Genomic DNA, 25258 nt, shown 5'->3' on the forward strand with positions numbered 1-25258 from the left:
ACAACTAATAAAGTGAAACCTTGCCTCTATTTATAGGGAGTTTAAAGGGCACGTGGATAGCCTTAAAGGAGCTGATGCCACGACAGTAAGTAGTATAATTAGAGGCTGATCCTCTAGGCTGGCATTGCTTCTTGAAACTGTGCTTTTCCCTTAATGCCTATAGTCAAAAGGACTATTTTAGTCAAAAGAGAGTTTCATTCTCTTTCTCATCTTCTTTATGTGATAGAGCAAGTCCCCATCCTCAGCTGCAGGTGGACTGAGGAAGTAATGCGTTATGTGAAACACCCTACTTTGTTTCATTTTTCAGCCTTCCCCGTAACTTTGGAGTTTCCGTAGCTATGAGTAGGGGAAGAGATGGCTGCACGGATACCACACACTGCCCTGGATGTCATGTTTCTGAGGGGTTTGAGCATTTCAGAAAAAAACAAGAGCTTATTTCAGATTCAGTACACTGCTTAACTCAAATAGAATAGAAATGTTGCATGCCATTTTAAAATAAATACAAAGTACATTTTGAAAGAAAATATCACTTCATAATAAAATCATTTTTTAAATCTCTGAAACACAAAATTTCAAGTTTTGCTGGGTTTTCAGGGGTTTCTCTTGACAAGAGAAACAATTCAGCCAAGTCAAATTAAGTTCATAGAAGTTTCAGCTGTGAGTGAAGAGAGCTGGGACTACACAGTTTCACTCATATCTAGAAAAAAAGTTTAATCTGTGTTTAGCTGGAAATGATACTTGGAGCTTTTCAGAAGCAAAGGCCCTCTTCACTAGCACTTTAAGTCTCTGCAGACTGCCAGGGCAGAACCTCAAGGATTTAGTGAAAACAGAGATAATTCCTGAAAGCTTTTTAAGAGACAAACCTTAGTCATGCACAACAAGGCATCCACTTCTAAAAAGAGGAAAAGGATTGCATTTAGAATACTATAATTTGTTACGACAAACTGGCACAAATCAGAAAAAATTAGACAGGCTTTCAGATACAAAGCCTTTCTCTGGGTTTCTGTGTGTTTTTGTAAGGATAACTGTTGGTCTAATTAAGGTTTTGCCTCTACCTGTAAACCTAGTCTTGCCTGTGCACTTCCATCACCAGAACGACAACAGGTACCGCTTTGACAAAGGTGACATCGCTAAGAGTGACAGGGTGTCACAGGCGGCAGCTCAGAGTTGCCCTTCTTGCGTTATTCACAGGACATTGGGGGCAACAGCGGCAGCTCCCAGGGGAAACCCTCCCTCGTTTTGGGGAGTGAAGGTTACCAGCCAGTCTGAAAAAAATCACTCTGCCCGCATTTGTTTGCATCCGTAAGTGATCATAGGTCACACTCACCTTCTTCCTTCAGAGAATGCATGCTTATTTCTAATGGTGCTAGAAACGGTGGTGTCTTGAAATACTTTTCTTATGTTCCCAATTATGTTTTCATCCACATAGTCATAGTTGTACTCTTCTTCTTCTTCTTCTTTTTCTGCTTCACACTTTCCAAGTGCTTTATTTGTTAGACCTGAGCAATTAGCAAAAAGCAACTGTAAGGAAATGGAAGACTCTGCCCTTGCCCTGAAAAAACATACAATTCATACAGACAACCACAAAAGCAAAAAACAAAGCAAGCAATGTTCTCCTCACTTCTCTCATTTTCACAGAGATCTTAAATGACTTGCTCAAGCTCCTGAGCAGTATCTGTGGCAGATCAAGAATGAAACCCAGCTGAGCATTTTATAAGAGAGTCTTCGCTCTTAAGAATTCCTATTTCAGTTTTTGCACAATACTTGTGCCTTAAAGTCTGTGGGCAAACAGGATAATCTGTTGTCCGCTCCCTGCTAGCTGTCCACAGATAACTCTAAGGTTTATTAAAATGGTTGAAAAGTGTGATCACTGACAGCATAAAAGCAGGCAGATAACACTGTCTGACCATATCAAGAGAAGAGCAGTCCACTTGCCAAGTGCAGCCCGTACCATCCCTATTGCAGATGTGCTCCCATGCTCTTGTGTTTCGTTGCCTGAAGAGATGGGCCTCTCCAGCTGGGAAACTGTGGTGTTACTTTGGGATTTCCTACAGCCAAACCCCCCACTTTTTTCTTATTCAGAAGGAGATACAACAAAGAAAGCTGCAAGCTTGAAAGTGGCTTGAGGTTAAAATGAAGTTTTCAAGTACATTTCTTTACGTCCACTTAGACCAGCCTGGGGCAATACTGAGGACAAACCTTCCAAAACACAGTGGCCTTTTCCCACAAGGGCAGAGACCCTCACGGGAGGCCTCTTTGCAGCTCCAGCACCGGGGTGGGCTCTGCTCCGACTCTTGGCACAGCAACAGCTTCACATTACAGCTCACACCAGGGAGCTACGGGCCGCTGCCAGAAGGCCCCAGGGTCTCCTCCCCTGCCCAGGTGGCCCTACTGCTTCCCTGGAGCTAGAGGTAGCTCCGCAAGACGCATGGGACCACTGGTCACATGGAGCAGGACCCCAGAAGGATCAGTCACTGAGTGCCCCCCCTAGAGACACCACATCCCCTGGCCCAGGCTGTGGTGGGGAAGAGTCAGGTGGTGGTGGTGAGAGGAGAGGGGAGGGGAGGGGAGGGGAGGGGAGGGGAGGGGAGGAGAGGAGAGGAGAGGAGAGGAGAGGAGAGGAGAGGAGAGGAGAGGAGAGGAGAGGAGAGGAGAGGAGAGGAGAGGAGAGGAGAGGAGAGGAGAGGAGAGGAGAGGAGAGGAGAGGAGAGGAGAGGAGAGGAGAGGAGAGGAGAGGAGAGGAGAGGAGAGGAGAGGAGAGGAGAGGAGAGGAGAGGAGAGGAGAGGAGAGGAGAGGAGAGGAGAGGAGAGGAGAGGAGAGGAGAGGAGAGGGGAGGGGAGGGGAGGGGAGGGGAGGGGAGGGGAGGGGAGGGGAGGGGAGGGGAGGGGAGGGGAGGGGAGGGGAGGGGAGGGGAGCAGCACAGGAGTTCCCCTACCAGGAGCAGCGCACCCTTGGGGTTTGTCAGGAAGGCTCCATTTAATGGAGCTGAGAGGATCCTGTGTTTCTAAAGCAAAAAATTTCACCTGAAATGGCAAAACAGTGTGAAACACTGCTTTTGGTACAGCTGTTCCTGTTTGGTTAATTTGCTATGACATAACCTGAAACAACCTGCAAATGTGCACAAGGCCTCACAGCCTATCAGACCTCCCAGCAAGGCCATGCTTGTCAAACAGGTCCTTCCTTGTGGGACTGAGCTTCTCAAACAAGAATCCTCCCAAGCTTAGCCTTGTGACCACTGTGTTCCCTCCCCTTCACCAAGAAAACAGCTGTATATTCTCTCGGAGGTCTCCAAACCCCACTTGTGTTCCTCCTGAGAGTCTCCACAGCTGAGGTGTCTCTCCCTGAAAAGCTTAGGCAGGACTCATTTCTTTCTGAAGTTGTGATCCTCTTCTTCATAGACTTTTTAAGGCCAGAAATAACCATTAAGTTAATCAAGCAGCTGTCTGGCCACACCAGCACAGAGTTTATCATAGACCAATTTACTCACAAGTCCCCCTGCTGCTCTTTAGGAATGAGTAAATTAGCAAAGTATTTCCAGATCTAGGCATAAAAAGGAAAAAAAAAACCAAACCCCAAACCTATGATGAGAAATTTAATTAAGATCTCACTCACACATGTGGCCATTATCTTGTTAATATGCATTTCCAGGTTTGTAGTTCATTTGCAAGTTGGCTGTGTTTGATATCAGTAAAAGTAAACTGATGAATAAAACAGGCACTGAAAGAATAAGCTAATCCCTGTGATTCAGCAAGGGAAATATTGTTTGTGCGCTTAGGCTTGCTAATACAGATATAAAGTACAGATTGCTCATGGATGGCATAGCTAGGCTTTCTTCTTTCCCAAACACACGCAAACAAAATGATACGCTGCTAAGCAAGACAGCTCAAGGAGAAAGGAAATTAATGTCATCAGGCCAGACTAAATCACAGCTGTCCCCAGTCCCAAACGTGTGTAGGATGCCTTCTGAAATGCATATATTTACACTTCAATAAAGCATTAAGCAATGGATGGGACGAACTGAACGATCCCAAGGGAATTCTGAACAGTGAAATCAATGCAATTTGCTTCCCTGTTTGAAAAAAATCTATTAGCCTCAACACTGAATTACTGAATCAGATATGCCATCTCAGCCTGCTAAGAAAACAAGGCTTATGTCATCGTGCTGTCTACCCATTCATCTGTCAATCTCTCCAGTACCTTTAAAAGTTTTTTTGCCAATGTCAGTCAGATTTGAAAAGGGGGCAGAAGTCTCAACGTGGTTACAAAAGCGAGAGTTGAATTAGTTCCTCTCTTGAAAGAAAAACACGCAGAACACAGCTGTTATACACTCCATTTGGCAGCAGACAGCAGGATAAATCAGCATGTGCATATTGGTTGGCCACTCAACACACACATAGCTCCAGACCAGCTCTTTTTTGTTTGATAGGAGTGCCATAAGGAGAGTTTTGGTTATTATCAGGGAAGGGGGAGACGAGCAGTAGGCGACTACAGACCTGAATACTTACTAAACCAAATTTCATTAATTCTGCTCTTCCTGGAACAATTTGTATAATTACATTTGCCTTTATAGTGGAAGGGTAGTGCTCTGCAGACTAAAAATTTCCATTTATCTCACTTGTGTCCTCGAGTAGGCAGGATTTGGGGTTTTTTTCCTCGGAATATACTTGCTGTTTTTTCCACAAATTTCAAGGTCACAAACAGTTGTCATAACTCTCCATTCTGCTGTCCTTCAAAATGTAGGGAACAGAAGTAACCCAGTCCATCAGGACCCTTGCTTGAATGCAACCAGTGCTAGAAAGCCCAACGCATGTACACACAAGGCTGCACACCTAAACGCCCCTGCCCGTAACCATAACACAGTTTTACAGCTGTGGTAAATATCTCAGTTCAGGATTCATGCTGCATAAATTAACATTCAACCACATAATAACATTGAGTGTTTACTTACGCCTAACTTGAAAACAATAGCTGTGAATTATTATATGCAATAATATTGTGAACTAAACACAGTAGAACCACATCCTTATTTCTGCATATCACTTAGGTGAAAATACACAGAACTGAAGGCATTTGCATAAGCCAGATCCATGAACATTAGCATTTTATTTGCTGTGGGTCTGGTTCTGATGCTCCTCAGTCCTAATGAGAACTAATTCCTTAGGGAGTGCTACTGAAAGCTATTGAGTGATAGCAGAATCAGAGCCCATAAAACTAATGGACTGTTCCTTGAGCCGGTATCCATCAACCATTCCTTCACGTGATGATGTAGCGTATCTTTAAAAACTGTGAAGTGCCACCATCAAAATATTTCATACGCACTGTAGGGTTGCAATTCGTGTATGGGTAACGTTTATCTCCCTCTGGAATCTACTAACCCGTTGTTTGGAAAAGTTTAATCTTAAATTTAATTTCTTAAAAAATCTTGAATTTCCTGAAGGTGACATCTGTTGACCTCTTTCACTGTCCTTTTATTTTTTCATTTTCTTCTTTGGCACTTCTTTTCTAGTTTATCTTGCTGGTTTTACTGAATTCTTAGAGACACTAATTTCTACTCTTGCACTACCGCCTCTTGTTGTAAAACAAATCCTCAGCGTATCAACAGCTCTTGCAGATGAGAAACAGTTGCCACAAGTTTTAAACAATTGCATATTTCAGGCCCCATCATACCTGCCTGCAAGAGGGTAAGGAGGAGGGCTCAGGGCACCGTCACGCACCCCCCGCAGCTCCCCGTGCTGCTCTGCACGGGGCTGGTGGAGCAGAGCCAGACAGCACTGCCAGAGAGCGGGAGGGGTGACTCATGTGAAGTCCCCTTCAGTTACGCTACACATGACACTGCGATACCTCCTCCTTGCCACCACTTCTACAAGCTCCTGCCTGGAACCTCTGCGTATTACTGCAAGTAAAATCAGTCATATCCAATAAACGAGAGAAATAGGTAAGGATTCAGAGCCCATGCTTTCTTTCCCCTGCTGTACAAGAAGTTAGAGTTTAGTTAAGAAGAAAGCTGATTGAAAACGTTTAAATATAATTTACTAAAGTGTACTTGCCATCCTATCCAATGATGTGATCTCCTTATTTCTCATTTTCTTACCTTTTTTAAACTTATCTCAGAAGATGTGTCAGCCAAGAGTAAGTTTTGTGTTCACAGCCCAAAAACGAAGAAAATGAGTCCAATTATTTTTTTAAAGATAGTTACAGGACCATAGGAGCCAAAGGATCTAGTAACAGTTTTGCCCTAATCAAAGACTGAGCTAAAGTGTGGAAACTGGAAAGAGTTGTCATACATGCATACAGTAAAGGATTCCTAATTCATATTGCTTATCCCTATGCACCTAATTCAGAACGCTAGTACGAAAGCCCTGTGCCATCATCGAAGAAAGAAGAGCTTTTTTCAAAACAATTCAGAATTCTATGTTTTGCTTTAAGTTTTTGAGGATATTATGTTTAATTCATTTTAATATTTGGTTTAGAGCACAGTCCCATAACCAAATGTATTGTCCTAACTGATGGGACAGCAAGCTACAGCACGGGGGCAGAAATTTCTCAAACAATTTTCATTGCCAAATTTAGTAGATGTTACATGTGCATCCTAAACTACAATTAGAAGGCCCCTTCCTTTTTTTCATTCTCCAGCCTACTGGTCTCCTAAAAAAAGTGCCTGAAGTCAGAATATATAAATATCTTCCCTAAAATGTCCTGACATCAATAAACAAAATCAACATAAACACTTTTTTATTGCAGACTGTAACAATTCCAGAAACCTAAGCCATGAGCAAGAAGATTAGGCAATGTTTTAGAAACTTCACTTAGAATAAATTTCAAGGTTAACAAAAAACTGATACAGCAGATTTCTGATGAGAGTTATTATCCTGCAGATATTGCTACTATTTCTAATGAATTCAAACTCAGTCAAATATAAGAAAACAAGATAATATCTTTAGTGGCCAATTCAGGTTTAATTGCAACAGAGAAAAAAAGTTCAATTTCTTAGAAACAAAGACAATAAATCCTATCTTTATTAACATGAACTCTGCAAGGAAAGACAATAGAGGCCTTAAAACTGAAAGAAAAACATTGCTTTTCTTTTTGGAACTATCTGGCCTTTGGTAAGAAATAGTAATTGTCTCTGACTGGGTTTTTTGAGAGCACAGATTCAACATCCTTATTAGGAATTTGAAACAGGTGGGTGCTTTGGAGGGTGGCTTAACATTCACCAGTAGAAGTTTAAAGATTAGTCAGTGAATGGTGCATTTCCTCCCACTCAAAACCCACAGGAGTGTGTCTGTGTTATTAGTCTTGACATATTTTCTAATCCATTATCTTGTGAATTAGCAGAGCAGAGTATACTCTCTGGAACAGGCAAGCTTGCTGCACGCAACAGTGGACTCATGGGGATCCTCTGGCTGGCCAGGAAGAACCGCTGTATCATCTAATCCAATCTCCTGTATAATTCTGCAGTTATCTTTGAATTAAGCCAAATAATTTTGGGCTATACTAACACACATCTTTCAGAAAAATCTTCAGCTTTGATTTGGGTATGTCGGCGTACAATCCATCACTGCTCTTTGGTCTAGGTTAAATCTGCCTAGCTCAAACTCACACTATACTCAAATTTAGACAAAGTTTGTACAGGGATATACTCCAAGGCAATTAAACAAGAAACAATTTCCTAGCCTTGCAAAAGAAGAAACATTATGATACTACCACTCGATTTTCTATGTGTGTACTAAACAGAGGTACTAAGAGTTTGTTTGCAAACCCTCAGTAACAAAGGCTATTCATTATCTGATCTTCTGAGCGTAGTCTAAGCTAATACAGTATATAGGATGAACTTAAAATTAACTAACTGCAGCTTTCATGAAGAATGAGGCAGGAGACATACGATCGATGAGCTTTGAAATCAGAAACACTGCTAAGAACTGGGCCAGCTGGGAAGAGTTAGGACTGTGAATCTTTGCAGGACCAGAGGCAAGCAAGCCTTCAGCAGCCCTAACACCATTTTTTATCTAATACCCTTGGCCATGCACCTAGGGTTACTTGCAAAGCACAGGTCTCCAGCCATAAACTCAGGGAAATAGGTAGGAAAAAAATGAACCTGACTGATACCTAAAGTTTAAAAGAAATGCATGTACTGGAAGCAGGAAGAAATGTCAGTAATCTACCATTATGATCGATGCGTGGGTCACAGCCAGCAGATAAGAAAACTCTGCTTTCACAGAAGGGATATCGCAACAAAGGTTGGGATTTTAATGGAATGAAGGCCAAAGGAAACAGAGCAAGAACAACTAAGAGAAGATAATTTAAAACTTGAAAAAGTCCCTAGGAAAAGCCTTCTTCTCAATTAGAGTGTTTCAGAATTAAAAACAAATGAAGAATTGGCTAAGAAAAACAGACTTGTGCTACAATGTGAAAAACAGTAAATAAAAAATCAAGTGCTCTTGGAGATTCTGAAAAAGGTTTATCAAGGATATATAAATAAGGGTTAATGGGATGGGCAAAAGACTAATGCTACTGGCCCAGACTGAATAGAGAGAAGGCAGGCAGACCCCAACCGGGGCAGATGAGACAGTCAGCAACATTGCCTTGTTTCACTACGGTGCTGAAACTTGTTCAGTAGAAGGTCCAAATCAAGAACATTTGCAAAAAGCCCAAGTCTGTTTTCTAGTGTCCAAAACTGCAAACTGTGTGAGCTAACAAGAAGAGTGAGCAGCATGAAGGAGAAGGCAGAACCTTTGCTGGTAGCATGGCTAACAGAGGCAGCCCTCTGCCTAGGGACAGGTGAAGAGCCTGCTGAGAGCTTCTGGGTCAGGATTAGCAGACAAAACCAACATGGGCAATGTTGTTGCAGGTGTCTGCTACAGACACTGTGATTCATTAATGACATGCATGATGGGACAGAGTGTACCCTCACTAAGTCTGCAGATGGTACAAAACTGGGAGGAGTGGCTGAGATGGTTGTGCTGCTATTCAGAGGGACCTGGTCAGGCTGGAAAACTGGACAGAGAGGAATCTCAGGAAGTTCAGTAAAGGAAAATGCAAGGTCCTGCACCTGGGGAAGAATAACCCCATGCACCAGTACAGGCTGGGGCTGACTGGCTGGAAAGCAGGTTTGCAGAGAAAAACATGGGGGTCCTGGTAGACAAGCTGCCCATGAGCCAGCAATGTGCCCTTGTGGCAAAGCAGTCCAACAACCTCCTGGGCTACATTAGGCAAGGTGGTGCCAGCAGAGATCCTTACCCCTCTGCTCAGCACTGGTGAGAGCACACCTGGAGTTCTGGGTCCAGGTCTGGGCTCCCCAGTACAAGAGGGACATGGACATTCGGGACTGAGTCCAGCAAAGGGCCATGAAGATGATTAAGGGACTAGAGCATCTGAAATAGAAGGGGAGGCTGAGAGGGCTGGGACTGTTCAGCCTGGTAAAGAGAAGGCTCAGAGAGGATCTTATCACTGGGTACAAACGTCTGATGGGAAGATGTGAAGAAGAAGGACCCAGACTCTTCTCAGTGGTGCCCAGTGACAAAAGAAACACAAGCAGTAACAAATACTCTCACAGTAGGAAGATGGTTCCAATATAAAAATGGAAAGACCTGGCCACCTCCAAATCCTGTTATTTAGCTGAAGCCTTAGTGACGGTAGCTCCAAACTTCTTTTCTCAGCCAAGGGATCTCAGTTTAGAAACTACTGCAGAGTTCCTGTAAGAGGCACAGGAAGTGACTATACAACACTGCTTCTCACTGCACAAACTGAGTGGCTGCATTGAGAAAAATCTTTGAAAAATCTCGACTGTAAAACCATTATGTGACTTCAGCCTGTGTGGCTTTCCCTGTCTGTGAGGAGTCTAAACCCATCAAGTAAAGCACCCACATGAGCATTGACTCCCGTGCTTGTGAATAAGCCAGTCCTCAGCATAAACTTTAAGCCTGGCTTACTTCAGTAAAGATGCTTTGGTCATGTTTTCTTCAGGTGCATCCCCCCTGCTTCCCATGCCTGCCTCACCCCACAGGGACTAAGCCATGCAAGTGATCCAACTGATCCCTGTAGCATGGACAGCGGTTTTCGAAGTCAAGCACCAGTGATTTGCAGGTAGTTCCCTTGGCACAAAGGAGTACAACATTAACCCATCTTGGTATTCATTTTTTTCTGGGGTTTAAACAGAGGATACCGTCCTTTGTAGCTGCCAATATAGAAGCTTCACCATTTACCCCTATAAAATCTAATCAAATCATTAAGCAGTGACAAAATGGAGCCTGCAGGGAGATTTTTCAAAGCCACAAAATAACAAATTTGGGATTATCCTTCAAAGCAGCCAGATACCAAAATGCCTTTCAAAAACCAGTCCCCAAATAATCAACTTCCACAGCAATAAGGATTAGTGAATATTCAACACGCCACAGTAATTCTTCACTATAAAAGTTGTTTATGTTGCATTTGGAAGTTTCAATATGCGTAGTTTCAAATAGGCAGTCCTTTTTAGGAGGCTCACATACTGAATGACAAGACAATAAAGAGAAACTTAATGGGAAGTTCTTATATTGATATCAATTATCAGTTAACAAATGCTGTGAGGATGAGTATTTGTGCTTTAGCCTTCCAAATGTTCCAGTGTTGTAATTAATGTGATGTGTTCGTATTTCAGATATAACCTGTGACTGACAGATTAATGAAATCAATTGAATTTTTTATATTAACTGTAAAGTCTTTTGGATTTGTCCTCTTATCATCTAGCTTCTCAACTTCAATACGTTTCCTTTCTGAAAAAGGAAAAAACTTGAAAGATAAGTAGAAAAACTAACCAGCTATCAAAAATGCTTGGGAAATCCAAGCAAATGGTAACTTTAAAAACAATTATCAGTCAAGTAATTTGCTCAATATTATTTTTTTCTTCAAAATACAAAAATGTGAGTTGAAGACATCTTCATATCTTTAATGCAAATTGCTTGCTCGTCTTTAATACCTGTTGGAATCAGCTTTTTTTATAACAGATGATGTGTAAGCACTATCCTAAAGCAAGAGGAAAGTGAAACTTTTCCACGTGTCTGTTCCTAAAAACTACTGAATATTCATGCTGCAATGTCAACAGAGTTTAATACCATGCTGCTGTTGAGAGCTCAGATGAATTTGCCTTATGGCATTTATGGAGGAAGAACAGAAATGTTCACTTTTCATCTCTTTTGACTAAGCCACAGATTCCAAGTGAAATCACGCAAGATAATCCTGTATGTAAATTATTTATCAGGGCAGGGGTTAAGCTTTGTTATATTAATAACTCAAACCATAAAGCTTAACTGACCTTTAATCACACTGGTTTCCACTAATGTAGCTTTCGCAGTCATGTCCTTCTTATTTTCACGAGGCACCAAATCATTTTGACAACTAACTGGTAATTCCGAAACATCGGCAGCTTGTTTTGAGCACAATTTCTTGGTGGTGTCTACACAGAAGTTCTGAAATTACATAGAAGAGCACATTGACTTTACATGTAAATTGTTACTCCAGACTGGATGCTTGCAGAGATGTGACACGTAAGAGTAACATTCTTTGGGTTACTTCTGTGAATTTTAACCACAAATCTCCTGTTTGTCAAAGTAAATCATCAATCACATTTACCATAATGCTGGTCTTTGAGGCACGTACATCACAAAATAACATGACCAGAAAGCACTCTAGGTGAAGAAATTACCTTTAAAACATATCTCCAGTATTTCTGTTCTTTTTTGGGTGTATGGAGTCATGCAAACACAAGGAGGGAGATTTATGTATCCCTTTTGGTTGATACAGATTTCTTTCTGATTAACTACTTTTATTGTATCGATCGTTCATTTAATGAGTTCTGTTACATATTACATCACAAATTCATATAAAGTCTGACATTTCAATTACATTTATCCAGTAGCATTCATAGCATAGTGGGTATAGTTAGACGATAGGAACAGGCAATTATGGAGTAACTAATTATAGTGTTATTACATTGCAGAAAGTAAGTTATATGGCTGCAATACTTGCACCCCTTGAAATTCAGGCTTGATACATACATTTCCATAATTCTGTTGTTTTTTTTTTAATTCTGAGGTATTTATGTCATAAATACTTTCAGTCAAATACATATTTTTCATCTGTGTAAATAAGAGTCAATTAAAAGCATCAAAAAGTATATCTTCAGTGAAGCTATACAGTAGCTGCAGTGTAGGTACAGTCCAATTGCAATCATTATACCAGAGAGTATATATTTTAAAAAATAATCAGTATGGATTTTCCATTCAAAATCAAATGTAGATTTTCCTCAGCAATGAAAAAGCCCATCCTATTCAGAGAGAGGTCATGTTGGTAAAACTGACAGTAGGTACACAGTAATAGTGTCTGATCTTTTCAGAATCAACCCACAATTTGCGAAAGCACAACACAAGCCTACATTTTATGACAATCTGCCCCTTTTGAAAAAAGACATCAGCTATCGACGAGAAAGTCACTGGTAACTGAAATAGAAAATTTGAGAGAGTATATTAAGAAGAACAGATGAGGATGAAATCTGTAAAACACATGGACAATTTTCCTCAGTGGGTGGGCCACGATGAGACATAAGTGGAAGACCCTCATTTTTCAGTTAGAGGAATCTATGGTAGTTTTCTCCATTTTCTAAAATAACACTGCAAGCTCGATCTGCAGGGGTTGACTGAGTTGCAGTATTCAATGCAAGTTTGTGCAGTACAGTCTGTACAATGCTGGCTAGTGCTCTCCTTGATTGCAAAAGAGCTTCTGAGGTCAAGCAAAGCTTTAAGCAGTGAAGTAATTCACAAAAACCTCAGGGATTTGTACAAAAAAAATACAGCTGAGAAATATTTTGCAAAGAGGACAGAAATGTCAGAAGAAGTTCTTCCCAGCAGAGAATTAAAATAACCCAATGGAAAAGACACCGTTCAAACTAGGACGATGCTCGGCTGGTGTACTGTGGAATAGCTTCACTGAGGTTACAGTACCTTTGTCTTTCTTCCACCAACAGAGCGTGGCCTTTCTTTGATCTCCAGTTCTTTTCTCGATCATCTGCACCTAAACATGCCTATATGCACCGCCTGTTTGTTGCCAGTCTGGCCTGGCAATATGAACACACACTTTGCAGGTAGTTATTGAGAAATGTCCATCTTCTGCTCCCTTAAATAATGATTTTTCAAAGCTGTCACTAAACTTGTCCTATCCTCAGTATCAGTCATATCTGTTTATTACAAATGAAAGATCTTGAGAAGGGCAGGGAAACATTACCATTCATAGGCAAATTCTTCCTGTGTTCAAGTTATTTGGCATACTTAGCACACAGAAAGCTTTCACTTAAAAGTCAGCTTTCAGGTAACTAGGGAATCTTAATTTAAATAGTAGACATTAAAAAGAAATATTTTTTTTTAAATAATGAATTCTCTTATTTTCTAGTCAGCTCCTTATTTAACATGTTAATCCTAGCAATCAATATCATGAATGAGTATGTTCAGATTATTTATTTTGCATTGACTTAACTAAAAACGAGCCTTGGTATCAAAACAGAAAGATCCCCTCATTAAGAAGAATGTAACTGAAGTTTGTGCTAATCTTATCAGTCACCAGCAAAACCACATACTGTGATACAATGGTTACCCAGGGCACCCTGCAAACAAATTAAAATATGCAGAGCTCAAACATTTAAAAGCAAACAGGATTACGCAAGCTGGATTGTCACTTCACTATATGCTGAAATCTGATATCCCTTTAACATTCTTCATAGCACTATAGATAACAATTATACTAGAGACCAACAGAGATAAGATGCTTTTTTAAACTATACAAGAGTGAAGTCTTACAGTTGTCTTTCAAATACTAGGCAGGCTTAACAGCACAGAGTTTCCATCTATGTGGAGTCGTTGTTCCACTAATTTAAAGAAGTCAGCCATGGTTTTCCGTACTGTTACTGCCAGAAGAAACACTTATTCAGTTAAAAACTCATGATCTGAATCACAGCCATTTGTTATAACAGCCTACTCGTGAGGAAATCCCGAATCTCAGCATTTGGAAAAATCCAACCAACAGCTACAGGTGTGTGAACTAAAAATTTTACCCCAATGGCTAGGCATTGCCCATTACATCTCTAGGTTTGCTCATTGTCCAGAAATAACTCGGAAGACAAAGCACAAAGCCATAAAGGTAAGGTAGTGTAAGACTGTGCAGCCCCTCTCAGGAAATAGGAGGTGTTACATCAAACAGGATACAAACAAGGGTGAGAGCTAAGGTGAGAACTAAAGGGCTGGAGACACATGACTTTAGTAAGAACAGAAGTTTCAGCATCCTGCAGAAGTTGTGAGTGCAGAGTTTATCTATCTAAGATGCACGAACTGAAAACACTGCAGTAGCAAACTGAGTTTCAGAGCGAACGGTTTGAATTAATTTCCCTTGATTACCTGAAGAGCTTAAAGCACTGCATTGGTGTGCACGTGTGCGTGAGCTCACTTCGACAAGCAAGGCTTCCCTCTGCTTGCCCGTGCCAGAAGCAGTGAAAACTGACAGCAGTTCTTATTCTTACAAATGGCACTCCACAAATAGTAACACTTTTGCCTATCTACAGCCCCAGTCACACAAAACCTGTTCCAAAAATGCCAATTTTCCCTGCAATTTAAGCGTATGCTAGCATCCCCTTCTCACAGCCCCAAGGTGCATTCTCCTCTGAGTTAAAAAATTTGGGCTATTAACAGTTGTCTCCCTGTGAATATTTCTTTCATTGCTTTTTGAACTAATTTACATTTCTGATATCAACACCACATGGCAATGAGTTCCAGAGTTTACTTCTGCACTGTGTAAAATTTCCTTTGGGTTGTTTTTTTTTTACTGTCCTGTCTCATAATTTCATGCTGCTGCTGTAATCCCTCTCTATTCATTTTCTCCCTGCATTCAGGTTTTTACTCTTTTTCCTGAGTCACCTCTTCTTCAGGCTGAAGAGTTTCTAGTCTATTTAATCTTTCCTTTTACAGGAGCCAAATTGTAATCCATGATGCACCAGCTCCTGAAATTCCTGCTTCTTTGCAAGATACAATCCAAAACTACTAAAGGCAGACCATACACCACACATACTTCAGACAGCAGTATTTGGTCACAACTACTCAGTAAGCCAAGAAAATAGCACAGGAGTTCTTAGAATTAAAAAAAAAAAAAAACTTTGGAGGGGCCCAGCAAAACTAGTGTAACCTTTGAGATAGAATAGCAGAAAGAGAAACGCTTAAAGCAAGTAAGAAAAAAAAAGGCTGTTAAATCTGTTTACAAAAAAAGAAAATAATACATGTGTTCATAATACACATTACTGTTTTGGTTGCTTTTCTTCTTTTTTTTTTTTTTTGAAGGAAAGAAAGCCTCAACAGCATCTAGAACATTCAGAGTAAAGAAGGAGAAACAACATTTGTTTAAAGTACAGAAAAATGTGGGAGTAAATATGAAACCAACAGCTGTCATAGTCTCTGAAAACGCTGTGAGAGATGTAGTGGCATAAAGCAATCTGACAAAACTATGCTTTTCCAGACAGAAAGTCAAGCTGTTATGTGATTACAAATGACTCCAGTGAAGAGGAGTACTCATTTGTTGGAGCAATCAGTGCTGGACCTTTGGAGTACATTTATTATGAGTCACCCATGCTAGTAGATACAGATCATAAACCTTTTACTGCAGTCTTTAAAGACAGCTTGGAGTGGCACTCTTTGCTGCCTTCAGAAACTCAAGCCAAAGCTCTAGATATATATCTGTGCTTTGGCATATACTGCATGGGTATATTTATCTGTAAAATGCTTAACTGCTGCATGCACCTTTCCACCAGAAAAAAAGTTGTATATGTAGAATGAAAGTGTGATGAATGATTTTGCAGTTGACACACATTTCACTGTTTCCAGACAAAAAAGACAATTTATCCTCACAAGCTACAAATGAAGATTCTGTAAGAGAGTCATACAGCACTGTATTCATGGGGAAGGCCAAACCAGGCTGAACGAAGCTTTAGCTTTTAGTATTTTGGATAATATTTTCAGGAAATTATGGGAGGGTGGTAGAGAGAGACATATCAGTCTAAGTGAGCCGGAGTATTCATAGTTGCTGATTTATAGAGAAGACTTCACGAGTTTCAGAGCAACCTACAGAGTGACAACATACCTATATCATTTTGCTCCAACCTTCATTATACCTGCATGACTTTCTGCAAGGACAGTTTGGAACTGCAGTGAATCAGAGAAGAATCACAGGCTTTGACTACCATATTGTATCAATACAGAACCAGGGTAAGTGCTATCACAATCAGAGCCTTAGACCAGCTTGAAACACAGATCTGAATTATTTTCTGGTTTGCAAGAGTTTAAGCTGGAGTAACTACATTCTGGAGTAACTACATCAGTCAGATTTACACCAATGTTAGTCAAAATAAAATTTCACCCACTGTATGACTAGAAGTAGGAATGGGTACTTCCACCTAACAGATGGGAAACACAAATTCAAATAATGGGAGTACACACATGGAAACTGCTGACACCTCTCAGGAAATTTGCATTATTATGGCAGACAGTTAGGACGGATTTATTCCACTTGAAAGGAAACAATTACCTTTAGATTATTACTCATTTGTATCCCAAGGTAGCCTTCTTGCATGATCTACTGGCAAGCCAACTTATCTTGCGCATCAAGGTAATTTTTGCAAGGGCACAGTGTACCCACAGCTAAGGGTACTGACAAGGGTCTATGATTTTGTAGTGAAGAATTTTAACAGTCTTCCCCATTGCACTGATTCCAGTACATGATATCAAGCCTTCATTTTCCACAGTCCATTGGAGTGTGGAAAAGGAGAAGAGCTAGTTAGAAGATGCTTCAGAAAGGCCATGGGCAATAAAGAGGCTCCTCATTTAGCCTCATTAACATACAGGATGGGAGCACTTTGGAGAATTATTATTTGCCTGCAGAACTCATAAGGTACTATAAACTACAGATGAACTATTTTTGCCAAAGAAGGGGTCAAGGTTATATCATTTCAAAGACAGGAACAAAATTACATTAGTTCGTGAGTTCTTCTCTGCCTAAAAGGGATATGAAACATCTGATCAAATTAACTTTTTTTGATCAGGTTCAAGCTCTTAACAGGTTTCTCCCTCACAAGGTACTTTCTGTACATGCCTACAATATCACAATTAATTTGACTTTCACTGTCAGTAGCCTGGGTTTTCCCAAGGATTAAAAAGGGGGAGGCTATGTCATAAAGTCATGATCGACTGCAGGCAGACGCCACTGTCGGCTCGTTCTTAAGGTTCAAACAAGGTATTTAAAAAGCGGTATTTGCCTAACAGCAGGGACAGAATTAGTTAATCCTTGCTCAGAGCTTGAATACGAACATTTGGATTTAAAAACCAAAATGGAGCAGAAAGTCGAGCTCTAGCTACATCCGTTCCTACAAAGACAAAAGCAAGTAACCTAGCAAACCGAGCGGCCTTGGAGAAACGGATGGCACGCGCACAGTCGGAGTTTCGCCCGGCAGGCAGTTTATCTGCGGGCTCGACGACCGCCTGACCGACAAGTCACCTATCGATCCCGACGACCCACCGCCCGAAAAAGAACGGGCGGCGCAGGGAAGGACCCCTCCGCGGGCGCGGCGCAGGCCGTTCTCTTCCGGGGGCTGCGGGTCGGGCGGGTTGCGCCCGGCGGGGCGAGCGCCGGCGGCGGGCGGGGGCGCCGGGCACCGCTAGGTGGCGCTATTTCCCGCCGTATCCCGCCGCTCCGCCGAGCCTTCCCGCGGGAAAGGCGGGGTGGGGGCCCGGGTGCAGGGGCAGCGCGGCAGGGCGGAGCGGCCTGCCGGCCCTCCCCGGGCACGGGTTTCTCCTTCTCGTCCACCCGCTTCACCCCGCGTGAAACCACGAGCACAGCGAATTTCGCAGTTGCGTCTGGGACTAGGCAGAGAGCAAATATTCTTGATCAGGTGTGGTGATTTCTTGGGGCAACGGTATGTGGTGAAATGTTAAAATCTGATAATTAAGCAGGCTGAGGTTTAATAATTTGGGGGGAGTAGCAAGCGGGGGGGGGGGGGGGGGGAGGGATCCTGCCAACAGGATGACCTTTAAAGAAGGGCTGTTCTATGTGCACGGCACACGCTTTGCAAGGAAATTTCATGGGGGCTTTGAGGAGGTAATTAAATACCGCCACTCTTCACTGACACAGTTCCCACAGTTCAGGTAAATATTCTACAGCTGATTGAGACAAAACAAGTTGCATTATGTTATCAAGAAAAACCATGCAAGAGTGTACTGCTGTTACATTCTACTAAAAGTCTTTGCTTGCTCCAGAAATTCAGACCCCCAAGCTTTTTGTTCCTAATCCAATGACTTTCATGTACTCGTTCACTGCTCACAGTACTCATTTAATCATTTATTGTTGAATGAGATCTTTTCTTTTCCAAAATGTGTCCCAGAATAGTACAGAGTACGTCTCAAGAGACTTAAAATGAAGCTTTGCTACCAAAGGGTCTTTTATGTCAATGTGTAACTAGAGCTGTCAGCCTCTTTTCCCAGACATTTTTCTCCTGCTCTGTCTGTACACAAGCAAAAGAGAACAGAAAATGATGTTGGGCACCCTTGAGTGGTCTGGGACAAAACAATGCTGTATTAGCCAGCACAAAATCACCAGGCTGACACCTTCAGCTATTAGTGTTACAAATCAAAAAGGGTATTTTAAAATCTTTTTTAGCAATAGTTCAAATGCAAAATACAGAAGTGCATAATGCCCTCCCAGCTCCATCTCCTCCCTCTCCTCTCCCTGCTAAATACAAAAAGGGGGTAATGCTTGTTCCCCAGAGCCTCAGAGCAGAGAACAGTTTTTTCATCTTTATGGTAATGTATATGATGTTAGCATTCCATTTATTTTTGCAGATATGTCTTTATCTTAAGGCTGTTTCTTTTCTGAGTACTTAGTCTTAAATAGCACTTTCTTTATTCAGCACACTGGGCAGTGAAAGGTAATTATTGTTTTCTGCATTTTACATGCTGGCAAATTGAAATGTGCTGTGAAGCTGTGTGCCACATGGCTTCAAAAAGTGGGTAGGAACCGGTGAGGTCCCCTCAGCTGTCACCTTTCCATACACCCTGACTCTTCACACTGCCTTCGCTGCCCGCGGCACTGCCTGCCCACCCTGCCCAGCAATTGCAGCCACGCTTGTGAGCACTCAGCTACAGAAATTAGGCCTGGGCTGTCTCAGGTTGGGCAATGAAACGCAGTTAGTAGCCACCTGTGAAAATCCTGGTTTCCATGGCACTCATGGCATGATAAGGCAACCGTGAACTGAACCGACAAGAGGACCCCATTGTTCGATGCCTTAACCCCAAGGCAGGCTTTGCTCTTCTCCCGGGCTACTCCCCTACTAAGCACTGAAGTTCTTGGGAGGAAAAAAAAACGTTCTAAAGATGTAAATTATTAAGATCTACTTCTGTATTACAAATACATCTCACCTCAGCAAATGGAAGTGCTTGTTTGTTCAAAGACTATGAAATGTTGTATTTTGTGAAATCACCACTTAAGCAGAAGATGCGAATTCTTCTCATTTATCTTAATGGGACATTAACTGGAAATTTAATTACAAGGGAGAGCTAATTATCTGCAGGTTTGCCAAACTGCAGATGGAATCTACTCAGCAGAATGAAATCTGAATGCTGAAGCCGAAGCGAACATAAGTGCAGTTTAGTGTGGGGAAAATTTGAACTGAAACCAAATGAAAAGAAGAACGAAATTTCCTGTAACTCCTGACACAGAATCTCAAACGAGGCACCCCTTGCTGCACCGTTCCCCCAGCTGTCTCTCCCTCTGTCCTCAGATCTTCTCTGCCGCTAAAAAATGAAATAACAGCCACACTGGTTCAGGGCAAAATACGTCTCACTGAGTTTCTTTGCTGTTGCCCTAAGCAGACACCAAGGAAGAGTAAGGACAGAGCACGGCGATCTGCTACCTTCAGATATGCTCTCAGCCTCTTACTATTTTCAGCTCAGGGAATTTCCTGAGTTTGACGTGGTTTGTCTATCAGTAACTCTCAAAGGGTGTCTCTTCCAAATATTTGTCCAGTCCCTCCTTGAACTCCTGATCCACTTCCAGCCTTGTTCTGGCTCCCCTTGGTCTGAATGTATCCTGCCTCATTTCCTCTAATTGTGGCCCTGCAGAGACGGGGCGGGGGGGGGCAAGATTTTTAAAATAAATTGTTTTCAAGTTCTTACTGCTGTGCTGCCCTTCCTAGCATGAGTCTGCAAGTCCAGCTGCAGAGCTCACACTGTGCTTCCTCTTACTGCATGACAGAAAAGGCTGTGCGTGGCAGACAGCAGCCTCAGGAAAGCAGCAGGACACCGCGTTGGTAGGAATTAAATACTTCCGGACCGGATTCGGATCTCAGAAACTGGGTGTAAATCTGGAGTCACTCCCTGCAGTTCAGAAGCATTATTTGGGATTTACTCAGTCATGGCTGAATTCAGCATCAGGCTTCTGGTTTTTCAAAATCATCTGGTTTGCAGGCCACAGTGGGGAACGTAACAGCAGGAGTGAAAGGAAAAATGGGTTATTTTATTAGTAAAATACATTCCTGTTCTAACAGGTATTTCTGCAACGTTTGGATCCCTTCAAGAATTTTGCCTTCTTACACACGTATACACATATAAATGTACACAGAGGTATGAATATATAAATATTTCAGCTTGCCCACTAGAAGCTAGTCTGTTTTGGCAGAAAGAAACTGTTCTGCCCCATTTTTCACTTCCCTCTTTGGTCTTTATTCTCTCACATAATTTCAAAGCTCTGACACTGAATTAACTCGCAGCTGTGTTAAACTGCACACTGGTGGTTAGCAAACCTGGCCAAGTCACAGGGAGTTTTGGTTTGTTGTCAATACCGAAAAATGTCCTGGGGAGGAGCTGGATTCTTCCCCATCAGAAAGGACATTCACATCCTGGAACTTCTGGCAAATTGTGAAGTGCCTACCCCCCAGAAAAGATTCACTTCTAATTACAAGTACTTATAAAAACTATTAAAAACTTATAAAAACTATTTTTGGTCTGTTTCTGTCTGTTGGGATTTTAGATTTTGAATTTCCTCAATTCAGTGCGGGGAACAAAAAGTAAGGGGAGGGAAGGCTTGCAAGGGCATTTGCTCCCCGGTATCAAAATGAAACTGTGTAATAAATGTGCCCATTTCTGCCTCCCGCCCCCCTCCCTGAGCCACCCTCCCTCCTGGGCACTGGAGCTGGCTGGAGCTACGGGAGGTCTGAGAGCTCTCCCCAGGTTATCTCCATGGCAAATGGCAGGTTCTGGTCACCAGCCCACTTCAGAGCCAGGCTGTAGATTCAAATCCTGAGCTGCTTCAATACCAAGCTGTGAGGATGAGAATTAAATGTCCTCCTCTGCTCATAACTGTTTTCCAGTGCTTTTGTTATATCCACTCCATTTCTAGGTTATCTCCAGAGAGCTGGGTTTGTAGGACAGACTTGGCGCTCCAGTGGTCTTTGGAGCTATGCCTCTGTGGCATTTATAAGGCCTTTTAAGCCCATTCAAAAAGAGACAGGTGAGAAGAGAGGATCTGCACAAATCCCAACCTGTTATTTCTTGGATTAGTGTTAAAAATTGGCTTGCAGACAAACAACTGGAAAGTCATCCTAGTAAGCAGCGTGGAAAACAGTGATGGTGGTACTTCGCTCGTACACTAAGAAATGTTGAATAGCAGAAGAAGGTCATTTTACATTGTATTGTGGAAGTCAAGGCCTGTAACGCGCATATTCATATTAATGCATAATGGGTTAGTTCATAGGACACAGATGGATGTGCCATACCACAGGCTTCTTCCAACACAGCACCACTGTGCTTTGCCTCCTAATATCTTCTTCCCGGTAGTTACGTGGCAATTATGTGTTTTCTTCCCGTGCGGTGACTGTGATGGTATCCTTACAGTCATTTCTGTTGCTCCTAAAGTAACTATTCTGGAGACGGTAGTTACTAATTTTCAATGTATTCTGTTTATTTAGGATACTATTAAAAAGATGAGCATAAAAACATACCCATCATCTATACTGCAGAACTATAGCTTAAGTTATAGCTAAAGTAAAATACAGGTAAATTCTCCCAGTATTGCGTCTTAAAATTATACTGGCTTTCACACTGAAACTGGAGCTAAATCAGATGAGAAAGGATTAAGCACAATCTAAATCTAAAATTATTTCACAACTACAAAACACATAAAACAATGGAAAAACTGTATATGGGAGAGAAGAAAGAGGAAGTCAGTTAGGAAAGAGAAGTTTTTTCTTTTACACAATTCCTCAAAGTTATTTCAACTGGGAAATAAATCACACATTATGTTTGTGAACATGAATGCTCTTGTGTAAACGAAACACACATACTATTCCATGTTTGGAATTGAGCATTTCAGAAAGGGAGCGGAAGATGGACCTCCAGACTGTTCACCACCTCCTCCTCCCTCCATCCCTTGCAAACGCTACATATTTGTATTGTATGATCGGTAAACAGCATGCCTAACAAGGAAACAACATGGAGTCTTGTCAGATATGCCACACTCCCTCCTCCAGCTTGTGGTGAAAAGCGAAGGCTGCGTTCGCTGTGAGGGACTGCCAACACGGGTTCTCAGAGCCAACAAGGTCTCTTCAGCAGGTCTGTGAGGACACACGCCAGCAACTCAGGTGGACTGGGTAAAGCCAGTCGCTGGTGTGTTGTCATTTTTTAGCCTGTTACTCCAAGCCATTGCGTTCTTGTTCTGGAAGAGGATCAGGGACCTATGGTTTAAGCTCTTAGGGGAGCTATCAGAACCGTGGTGTGGATGCATCCTATCATGCATGTTGGGTAATGCCTCCTTGGGCCTTCATGGCTACTGCTACTGCTAAACCTCAGTTCAGACTCCCTCTGCAGGAGTTTGGAGGGGATCAGTGACGGCACAATCCTTTGCAAGCAGGTAACAAATCCTCCGAGCAGTTTTGAGCTGTAGCCAGTCTTCAGCCTGGATCACTTGATTTTTCAAGACGGCCTGGCTCAGGATAGCATGCCCAGTGGTGAGACATGAGAGGGTACCCCTGACTGGTCAGTTGAAACAGGTCAGCTCCTACAGACCACCAAGGAAGTTAAGACAAACCTGAAGGTATAAGCAATTTGTCTTTATTGCTCTGATCTTTTGGATGTATCATACAGGGCAGGCAAGTACTTCCAGTTGAGACAAAAGGCCTGGGTGAATCACATGGTGAATATAAGGTCTGTATTTGATGATCTTATTAATGTTCTCACACAGTCCTTGGGGAATATCAGTCTTCAAGCTTACAGGAAGGACCGAAAGATCTCTTTCATTCTCAGTCCCTGGGGCAATCTCTTGCTTATGTTCTCAGTGCATTGCATTATCAGGACACACCTCGTCTCCCAGTGAGCTCCCCTGGCACTGATGATGAAGCTGACAAAACTGTGTTCAAATCAAACAGATTTCAGCAAACTGGTTGCCACTGCCTGTTTTACATGCGCAGTCATGTTCCCAGTCACCTGTCTTGAACAGTTTCTTTGTAGTCCACCTACCAGTGACAACGTTCTTACCACAGCTATGGTAGATTGGATGTTAACAGTCCATTGTGTAAATATTGATGCTTTGCAAGAATAATTAAGAGAATCATGCTTTTACAGGAGCCAACACCGGTGGTTTATTTTTGTTGGACACAGAAATGTCTGTGATAAAATCTTTTAAGGTATTTAAATATTTTGGTAATTTTTAGACCTTTAAGGCAGATTTTATTCTCAGTCAGACAGCATGCTTGACAAATAGGTCTCCTTTCACTGCTTGTCTCTTTCTGGTATGAGACAATTTCTTCATTACAGAATGACACTTCAGCTATAGTAATGGTTGGCATGCTTGGGTTAAAAATAGGAGAATTGAGATTTCATTAATCTCACTGAAGGTTTTTTCTCACATGTGTTCATTAAGTGTAGTAGCTCAAAAGGAGAGCATGACATTTCAGCCATGTTAAGTATGCATATGTCTTAAAAACTAATGATACCCCGATAAAACCTCGGTTGTTAGTTCCGCCATTCTGCAGATGACACTAATGATTACACAGCCCTGAAAGTGGATGTTCCTTCTCCCCAGTTCACATTCATTTGTGTTCATAATATGTCCAGCTTCATGAAATATTGTCTGAACTTTGCATATAGTCTCAATGTACTAAACCAGGCTTTTTAAACCACTTGTTTAATATTTTTCTGGAAGACCCTATGTGCAGATGACATTCTAAACGATAAGTATCTGCATTTTCTAACCAAAATAATGAAGTAAATAATTCCCATACTACATTTACAAAGCCCCAGAATACCTCCACATTGGTGGGTTTTTAAGCAGCGTTGCAGCCGACCGATGCATTAAACAGCTGTTGGCATGGATAGTCCTGTTGTGTTCCGTGTCAAGGCACCGACACAGCTGTTAAATTCTGAGATGTCAGGGCAACCCCATACGTCTTCAGAGGGCTTTGCCCCAATGGCCACAGATATACACCAGATAGAAGATTCTTTGGGCAAATAAATAATTGCTTAGTGGACAATGCTTCAAACTGTTGACAAGAAAGCACTTTTCAGTTCGCTCTGAGGACAAAGAGCTGTGTAACTCTCACGAGCTTGATCACATAGGACTGCTTTGGTTTCGTCAGTCCACTGAATTACCTTGGGAATTTAGAAAACGTTTTATTTCTACAGCCTAAAATTTGATCTCATTCAGTCTTTGAGCCAAGCTTCATTTGCTTTTCAGTTCAGCAGCCAACCTTTAAAAATATAATGCTGTCTTCTCCTGAGGCTTTGTGCTCAACATGCAGATGGTCAGCCAGGTCTTTTTTTCTGGTGTGAATACTTTCTTCTCAGGAGATGGAAATTGAGATGACCCCAACCAAACTCACAGAAGGTGTTAAAAGAGATTATTATGACATCAATCTTGTGCCAGTCTTGAGAGGCAATATTTGTAGTCCTATTACCTGCACAAGAAAGACAACTTTCTCACTCTTACCAACAGCAAGTAGTTTAAACATGCAGACTAGACCTCCCCTCAATGGTATGCGTCACACGTCAGATTATTAGTAGAGCTTCCATGCCCCACATCGCAGAGGAGCTTGTAAGCAGCGTCGCAGGCTGGTCTCCCAGATCTTCCAAGGCAGCTCTCATGCTTAGGCTCCAGGAGCAAAAAGGAGAGCGTGTCTGATCAAACTGGCAGCTTTGGCAGCAGCAGGACTTC

The 25258-nt window shown here is 42.0% G+C and overlaps 1 protein-coding gene across 2 annotated transcripts in view; it reads right to left on the reverse strand.

Moving 5' to 3' along the window:
• Window positions 1–1323: 1323 nt before the first annotated feature.
• The window catches only part of THEMIS (thymocyte selection associated), a 77251-nt gene continuing 53316 nt past the window's right edge, over window positions 1324–25258 (reverse strand). The window contains exons 5-6 of one of the 2 annotated variants that reach the window (XM_075498715.1): window positions 11292–11445; window positions 1324–1484 (exon numbers count right to left, since the gene is read on the reverse strand). In XM_075498715.1, coding sequence (XP_075354830.1) covers window positions 1324–1484; window positions 11292–11445 — 315 coding nt within the window. Of the gene's footprint in view, window positions 1500–11291; window positions 11446–25258 lie in introns of both variants that reach the window. The other variant, XM_075498714.1, reaches the window with a different exon arrangement.

The sequence above is a fragment of the Mycteria americana genome, chromosome 3, assembly GCF_035582795.1.
Source record: "Mycteria americana isolate JAX WOST 10 ecotype Jacksonville Zoo and Gardens chromosome 3, USCA_MyAme_1.0, whole genome shotgun sequence".
In the NCBI taxonomy this organism is placed as follows: domain Eukaryota; kingdom Metazoa; phylum Chordata; class Aves; order Ciconiiformes; family Ciconiidae; genus Mycteria; species Mycteria americana.